Source organism: Schistocerca gregaria, chromosome 4, assembly GCF_023897955.1.
Source record: "Schistocerca gregaria isolate iqSchGreg1 chromosome 4, iqSchGreg1.2, whole genome shotgun sequence".
Lineage (NCBI taxonomy): Eukaryota > Metazoa > Arthropoda > Insecta > Orthoptera > Acrididae > Schistocerca > Schistocerca gregaria.
The window spans coordinates 266,200,644-266,209,804 of record NC_064923.1 but is presented as its reverse complement, the minus strand read 5'-3'; the positions used below and the strand labels follow the sequence as shown (position 1 = coordinate 266,209,804).

General features: G+C 46.0%; 1 protein-coding gene across 1 annotated transcript in view; it reads right to left on the bottom strand.

Annotated features, from left to right (window-relative positions):
• Positions 1-467: 467 nt before the first annotated feature.
• LOC126267684 (uncharacterized) overlaps positions 468-9,161 on the bottom strand; it is a 95,586-nt gene continuing 86,892 nt past the window's right edge. The window contains exon 2 of the mRNA XM_049972986.1: positions 468-916. Coding sequence (XP_049828943.1) covers positions 468-916 — 449 coding nt within the window. The remainder of the gene's footprint in view (positions 917-9,161) is intronic.

The following is a 9,161-nucleotide window of genomic DNA, read 5'->3' as shown; positions in this document are numbered from 1 at the left end:
CACTTATGAGGGTGGGGCAGGTGTGGATTGGTAGTATGGGTGAGGATGGACGGGGAGGTGGTGGGAGGCAGGTCCCTCTTGTGGTGGCACTGGGTATGGGGGTGGGGCGCTCTGTGGTTCTAACTGTGACGCAGTGGGTGGTTACTTGGGTGGGGGAAGCAGGAATAGTTGTAGCAGGGTAGGTGAGGAGGAGAGAAAAGTCGTCGGGGTTTGGTGACGGCAGTGGGTGGGGCGATAGGAACAGGGCCAGGGGAAGGAGCAGGGGCAGGAGCAGCAAACTGTTGGGGATAAAGGGAAGAGGAGCAGATAGGAAGCGAGGAGACTGTGAGGATGGGAGGTACATTAGATCGATTGAGCCCAGAGGAAGCACTCCACGAGGTTACAGTGGGGGCAGGGGAAGAGAAGGTGTAATGATGGTGGTAGTGGGAGTGTCCATGATTAAAGATAGTGCCCACTGGCTAAAGGAACTAAAACAGGGCCAGCGGTGGAGGTGAGCAGTGGGCAGTGGCAGTGGCAGCCAGGACCTGGCGGAGGAGCGACGGCGGCGAGCACCGGGCCGAGGTGGCGAGCACCAGGCAGCGGCGGCTAGGACCTGGTGACGCTGGCGGTGGCGGCGGCGGCGAGGACCTGTCGGTGGGGGGGGCGGCGTGTAGGACCTGGCTGCGGAGGCAGCGGCAGTTAGCACCGGGCGGTGGCAGCGAGCAAAAGGTCAAGGGGGCGAGCACCGGCCGTTGGCGGAGAGCACCATATGGAGGCGGCGAGCACGGGGCGGAGGCGGCGAGCAGCGGGCGGAAGTGGCGAGCAGCGGGCGGAAGTGGCGAACACTGGGTGGCGACAGTGGCAGTGGCGACGGCGGCGTAGGTGGTGGCGGTGATCTTCAGCGATGACGTGCAGGCAGGCAAAAGGACAGCAGCGACTGGTAGACAGACAGACGGCAACGGCAGGGGGCTCTTCCAAAGCGACGATTACACCCTCTGTGTAGCCCAGGCAGCTTAATTCTTCGTCTTGGAACTGAGGCTAACAGGATGAGCATATACAGTACATTCACCTGCTGCAGGGGGCGCGCCTGGTGCGGCGTGGTCCGATTCCGCGCACCATTGGCTGCCCTTTCGTCACAGCCTTCTCTGCTCTTGCGTGCCACCTCTATGTTCTGGCTTTTGTGGTTAAACGTAATTATATTTATTTTTAAAGAACGTTAGTTTATCTTTAATGTTGTAGTGCCTAAATGTACTCATCTGTTTAATATATGTATCAAACAGACCTATGCCCTCTTTGTTAGTAATTTTTCCACCGTAATTAACCTGAGAAAGCCAGGCTTGAAAATGAATCTGTACGTTTGGAAACTAGCCGCAAAAGATAAGAACTCCAACTGATGACAGATTCGTTAATAAACGCTTTTCGACAAAACACTTTCGGTAAAGACTTTGTAACACTTCATTTCATATGCGATGTTAACATATTTCTCTCTTTTAAGAAAGCTTTCCCTGTTGTTGCCAGTCTACATTTCATATCCCCTTTACTTCTGCCGTCGTCAGCTATTTTGCTACCTAAAGAGAAAAAACTGATTTACTATTTATGGTGTTTTGTTCGCTAATATAATTCCTTCAACTTGACTTTATTTAATTCAGTTACATACTATAATCCTTCTTTTACTTTAAAAAGTCCTTGGCGATTCTGTGAGGTGTAATTTCTGATGCGAGCCTAGTGGTAGTCACAACATGCCGGTGATCAATATCGCGTCTCTACCGATTAGCTGCCCTTCGAATGCAAAGGCGTTGATTATCGAGCAAACAATATTATGCAGAGAACTGCGATTTACGTTCTATTGACAGCTTCCAATCATGTAGTCGCAGTGGCTCTATTTCTGTAGCGACATCTGTTTGCACACGGTTCTTCTCGCCCGAGAACGTACTTGATCTGTGGCATCTCTCTTATGCTGCCGTAAACGAGCAAGTCTCCTTTGGAATAGAATGAATGCTACGAATAACCGTATCTCAACACACACGTCTAATGGAATAAGTAAAAAAATATCAAGTTAATCATTTGTCTATTTAGACAAATCCATAATCATGCCTCACGTATGGTACACCAGTTCGAAAGCAAGCAGCGCCGTTTCTGTTAAAACCGAATGCGAACATTCGCCCTGTCGAAGTAGGTCTGGACTGGCGGCACTTCGACGTTGCACTGAAGATACACAAACAAAACTAAAAAAAAAAGGTTGAGTCGGAAGCTGTATTGCTCGTGAGTGCGTCATTCGCAGTATCTTTATTTGATTACAATACGGTGAGTCCCGTAACTGCACGTTGTTATCCGGTAATCGTCTACCAACCGGCGATAAGCGTATCAGCGCAATCGTGAACCAGTGTTATTTGCTGTGCGCCGCTTCTGTAGCATGTCTTAAGGAAAAACCACTCATGTGAAACGCAGCTAACTTTTTATGTGAATTGATGGTTGAGGAGGAAGAAAGGAAAGGTAAGGAGCTAATTATATCAGATGGTGAGAAGGACGGGGAATAAGCATCGAGGAATGAAAATGTGTGCTAGACAGGGACTCGAACTCAGGATCTCCTACTTACTAGGCTGCACTACCGGAACACACTATTTATCGCAAATGCGTGGACTATCTCGGAACGCTCCCCGTCAGACCCACGCCTCAACGAGAGCCACCTACCCGCAGTCTCTGTCTACGTCTCCATGCTTGTTAAGTTTAGATTTCCACTTGAGTTCGAGCGTAAATATGTTTCATCACTGAAGATTATGAATTCATTGCTCCTCGAGGCGAATCAGTTGTAGGAATGAGTCAGAAAGACAGACACCACACATTCGTATAACAGCTTGCTTTATTTATGCTTTATACCTCGTAAACAGTAGATGCAGGTAAAATGGTAGTTTCCATCTTAAAGACGTCCGAAAGGCATTCGACACCGCTTAATAATCAAGACACGATCGTAGAGAATTTCTTCACAGATATGAGAACGGCTAAGAGTTTCTGACTGATGGGAATCAAAATACTTTACTGAACGGAGAATGTTCAACTGCAACGAAAGTAACATCAGGTTTGCTCTTTCAGCAATGGTACTCTCTACCACACCGATTATCGAAATGACGGTCATATCTATTATCAAACGAAATTAGTGACTGAATTGAAGATTTGTTGCCGGCCGGAGTGGCCGAGCGGTTCTAGGCGCTACAGTCTGGAACCGCGCGACCTCTACGGTCGCAGGTTCGAATCCTGCCTCGGGCATGGATGTGTGTGATGTCCTTAGGTTAGTTAGGTTTAAGTAGTTCTAAGTTCTAGGGGACTGATGACCTCAGAAGTTAAGTCCCATAGTGCTCAGAGCCATTTGAACCATTTTTGAAGATTTGTTGAAGGGAAGACACAAGAGGTAATCTCTCATGAAGAGTCATCCACAGATGTATAAGGAGCTTCGGGTGTGCCCTATGGAAGTGTGTTGGGACTCTCACTATTCAAGTCATATATTAAAAGAAACGACAGTTGTTTTCCAGAAAGCTGCATCACTTTTCTATAATGAAGTACTGTCTGAAAAACTGCAGGTCTTGATAAATTTTCAAAGTGCTCAACAGATTGGTAACTCATTTTAAATGTTGACAAAAGTAAGACTATGAACTCCACAAAACACAAACACATGGTTTCTTGTTGGTACAATATAATACTAGCATAGTAGTATCTGTCAACTCACACATATACTTGGGTGTAACAGTTTGTAGTAGTGAAGTAATTAAAGTAATATGTCATGACTGGCTGGGAGTCCCTCAAGATATTCAGTTGCCTATTTACAAGTTCTTTCGAGTGCACGGCACTTTGGCGACTTGCGCTACCTTAATCTACCCCAGTTTAACACCATATTCAAGCCACTCGTCGTTCCTGCCATACACACTGAAATGAGAAAAGTCAAGGGCTAACGATATGCACATATACAGATAGCGATAATATCGCATACACAAGTTATAAAAGGGCAGTGAATTAGCAGAGCTGACATTTGTACTCAGGTGATTCATGTGAAATCGTATCCGACATTATTATGTCCGCACGACGCGAATTAACAACTTTGTATGAGGAATGGTAGTTGGGGTTAGGTACAGGGGAAATCGTTAGTGAATTCAATAGCTCGAGATCCACACTGTCAAGAGTGTGCCAAGAGTACCAAGTTTCAAGCGTTACCCCTCTCTGCAGACAATGCAGTGGCCGACGGCCTTCACTTAACAACGGAGAGCAGCGGCGTTTGTGTGGAGCTGTCAGACAGACAAGCAACACTGCGTGACATAACCACAGAAATCAATGTGGGACTTACGACGAACGTATCCGTTAGAACAATGCGGCGAAAGTAGGCGTTATTGGGATATGGCAGCAAAAGAACGACGCTTGTGCCTTTGCTAACAGCGCGACTTCGCCTGCAGCTCCTCTCCTGGGCTGGCGGCCATGTCGGTTGGACCCTACACGACTGGAGAACTATGGCCTGATCAGATGTGTTCAGATTTCAGTCGGTATAAGCTGATGGAAGGGTTAGATTGTGGTACAGACCCCACGAAGCCATGGACACAAGTTGTCAATAAGGTTCCGTGCAAGCTGGTGGTGGTTCAAATGGATCTGAGCAGTATGGGACTTAACTGCTCAGGCCATCAGTCCCCTAGAACTTAGAACTACTTAAACCTAACTAACCTAAGGACAGCACACACATCCATGCCCGAGGCAGGATTCTAACCTGCGACCGTAGCGCTGGTGGTGGCTCCATAGCTCATGTGGGGTGTGTTTGCATGGAATGGACAGGATCGTCTGGTCCAACTGAACCGACCATTGGCTGGAAATGTTCTCTTACTTGGAGATCATTTGCAGCCATTCATGACATTCATGTTCCCAAACAACGATGGAATTTTTATGCATGACAATGCGCTATGTCACCTCGCCACAATTGTTTGCGACTTATTTGAAGAACATTCTGGACAGTCCGGACGAATTATCTGGTCACCCAGATCGCCCAACATGAATTCCATCGAACATTTAGGGGACATAATCGAGAGCTCAGTTGGTGCACAACACTGTGCACTGGTAATAATTTCACAATTATGGAAGGTTATAGAGGCGACATGGCTCACTATTTCTGCAGGGGGCTTCCAACGACTTGTTGAGTCCCTGTCACGTACAGTTACTGCATTACATTGGTTAAAGGAGGTCCGACACGATATTAGGAGGTATCGCATGACTTTTGTCACCTCAGTGCATTGACATCATTGAAGGCTGGCTAAATGGCCGCATGATTGCATGATCCATGGGAGGCTGCAAAATCTAATTTGGCAGACGCTTGAAGATGGACGCAAACTACACCGCAAACGCCTTTGTACAAAGTTTCATAAAACAGTATAAAGTGAAGAATTTAAGAATAAATCTCTATGTATCGATGCCGTTAGATCTGGTAAGACATGTTTAGACCACCTGCAGTGCACACAGCCAAAAAAAAGTATGAGACTGACATCACTGCGAGCGATCTGGCAACGCTGTGTTGTCCTGCTTGTGTAAACCGATGTGTTCATCCCTACCAGTTGCTCAGTCCGAGTTTCAGCTCCGTACAGCCATCACGTTATTTCTGAGAGCGCCATCAGTGAAGTTGTGTTTTTGTTCTGTGTTACAAAAATGGAACAGCGAAGTTCAGAGCAAAGTTACGTCATCAAGCTTCATGTAAAACTTGGGGCATCCGCGATTGTAGCCTTTGAAAAGTTGAAACTGCCCAATGGGGAACATTCTTAATCAAGAGCCCAAGATTTTCGCTGGAACAAATCATTTTTAGAAGGCTGTGAACACGTTGAAGATGAAACTCGCTTAGGGAGACATTCAACTTTATAAACCAACGAAAACGTCGAAAGTATGCGTGCTCTTGTGAGATCAGACCTACTTTTAACAATAAGGATGGTGTGTGGCCTCTTAAACACTTTCACAGTTCATCAAATTTTGACCGAAGTTTTGCACCTGTGAAAGGTTTGTGACGAAATGGTGAAGAGAAACCTCATAACTTAGCAGAAGGACAATCTGAGAAATGTGTAAGTTGATCTTCGTGACAGGATCCACCGATGACCATGAATGGTTCAGTCATGTGATCACAGGTGATGAATACTGCATTTTTTAACGATCCTGAGACAAACTGGCAAAGTGACGAATGGCTCACTGAGACATCTCCTGGACCGAAAAAAGCTCGAATGAGTAAAACAATTCTGATTTGATTTTTTGACAATAGGGGTATCGTGCATAAAGAATTCTTTCCTTGTGGAGAAACCGTCAGCTAAGTGTTATATAAAGACTTTCTTGAAAGGCTCAGGAAAAAGGGTTAATCGAGTGAGACCAGACAAGTTGATGCTGCATCATAATAACCCTCCATTACACATGGTGACTTCCATCGCGGAATTTTTTCATAATCAACTTAGCATTGCCTCGTAACAACACATCCGCAGTTATATCTCAAAGTGCCCGTCGGCAAACTCATGTTTGCTGGAACGTTTTTGCTTTTGTTACTGTATAATTACACCTGTGTCAGCTTTCACTGCTAAACATTATGCTATCTGTATGCTACACTGCTCAAAATAATTTGGGGAATATGACTATGGGCGTCTGCCATACTCCACTGAGCAATTATTGGGAACTGGTTAGGTTACCAAATACATTTAGGTGTCACAGATTCAGTGCACAACAAAACATCATTACATCCCCAAGAGTTTACATAAAAAGAACTGAAATATCCGACAGGTGTCGGAAAAAACGGAAACAGTAATTCGTCCCGCAATTCTGGGTGCTTTTCGTTAGACTTTGAGAGCTTCAATAGCGTGTATGCGCTCCGTAAGCATTTATCACTACCTGACACCTACGAGGCATGCTTCGTATAAGTCTGTGGAAGTCACCCTGTGGTATCCGTTCCCATTCTTCAGTGAGAATCCATGAGCGTCTATGGTGGAAAAGGCGTCCATGAACATGTCTGTCAAACATGTCCCATGATGGGGTTAGGTAAGGACTCGGCACCAGCTACTGCATTACTTCAGTGCCCAGACTTCACAAGACAACCCTGCTGACGCCGGCCACACGGTCCCTGGAATTATCTCAGATGAGAAAGAATTCAGTGCCACCACCGTAAGCAGCAGTCACCTCATAGCCCAACAGGCTCTGTTTGATGTACAGCCTGGCGATAAAGCGATCATCGACAACGACAAGATCCGTACAGCAGTCACCACTGATTCTCCCCACTACACCATCCGAGAGAACCTTGGCCGAGTCCGTCAATTTTCCGGACAATATTTGGCAGGTACCGGTCACCACACACGAACACAACCATCACCTTGCATCAGAGTATATATGGTCTTGTCTGTGAATAACACGTTTCGCCAGTGACGAAGTTACCGGTTGATATGGGGCGAGCAGAACTGAAGACGAGATGCAAGGTGTTGTCGTGTCAAGCGGCGTGCTCGAACAGGATCTCTTGGTCGTACAATCATTTCTCGTAACTTGTTCTTTACAGTATGATCGGACATAGCGGCTCCAGTGGCTCTTCTGAGTAAGTCCTGTAGTGCTCTGTAGTTATCCGTACGACGCCGCAACGCAGAGACGGCCAGATACCGGTCTTCACGTAGGGTTGTAATGCTTCGGCGATCTTGTCCGAGGCTGGCCGGAGTGGCCGAGCGGTTCTAGGCGCTACAGTCTGGAGCCGCGCGACCGCTACGGTCGCAGGTTCGAATCCTGCCTCAGGCATGGGTGTTTGTGATGTCCTTAGGTTAGTTAGGTTTAAGTAGTTCTAAGTTCTAGGAGACTGATGACCTCAGAAGTTAAGTCCCATAGTGCTCAGAGCCATTTTTTTGACCTTGTCCAACTCGCTCTGTGAACTGACCTCTCTCCCTGTAGCATGTCCACAACCTATCGACTATACATAGAGAGACATTGGCATCTCCAGCAACACGACCGAACGTCCATCCTTTTTGAACCAAACAGTCCATCCTTACAGCTTGCGGTGCAATAAGATGTCGCATTGCATGAGCTTGGCTGAATACAAAGTCCACAAATGACAATTGACATCTGTGTACTACACTGGAAAACACTAGAACACCGGCACTCACTTCCTTCTGAGGGACCACCTCACACTGTAAAGCATAATACAGCCAATAAATGGCGAATGATTTTAATTGTTGCCTACATTGAAAGCGAAGATCTCAAGCCATGCAATAAGACCACAGACATCGAAAAATAATACTTAACACGTCGGACGGTGATAAACTTTCTCCCCTAATTCTTTTGAACAGTGTATACAGGGTGGTCCATTGATCGTGATCGGGCCAAATATCTCACGAAATAAGCATCAAACGAAAAAACTACAAAGAACGAAACTCGTCTAGCATGAAGGGGGAAACCAGATGTCGCTATGGTTGGCCCGCTTGATGGCGCTGCCATAGGTCAAACGGATATCAACTGCGTTTCTTAAAATAGGAACCCCCATTTTTTATTACATATTCGTGTAGTACGTAAATAAATATGAATGTTTTAGCTGGACCACCTTTTTCGCTTAATGATAGATGGTGCTGTAATAGTCACAAACATATGGCTCACAATTTTAGACGAACAGTTGGTAACAGGTAGGTTTTTTAAATTAAAATACAGAACGTAGGTACGTTTGAACTTTTTATTTCGGTTGTTCCAATGTGATACATGTACCTTTGTGAACTTATCATTTATGAGAGCGCATGCTGTTGCAGCGCGATTACCTGTGACAATGCGCTGACGCATGTTGTCAGGTGTTGTCTGTGGATCACGTTAGCATGGTATGGTGCTTCGACGACCAATCCACATGTCACGAAATATGCTATTCAGTACCGCTTCAATCGCACGCAAGCTATGTGCCGGACATCCATCATGTTGGAAGTACTTCGCCATTCTATCATGCAGTGAAACGTCTTGTAGTAATATCGATAGAACATTACGTAGGAAATCAGAATACATTGCACCATTTAGATTGTCATCGATAAAATGGGGGCCAATTATCCTTCCTCCCATAATGTCGCACCATAAATTAATGCGCCATGGTCGCTGGTGTTCCACTTGTCGCAGCCATCGTGGATTTTCCGTTGCCCAATAGTGCATATTATGCCGGTTTACGTTAACGCTGTTGGCGAATG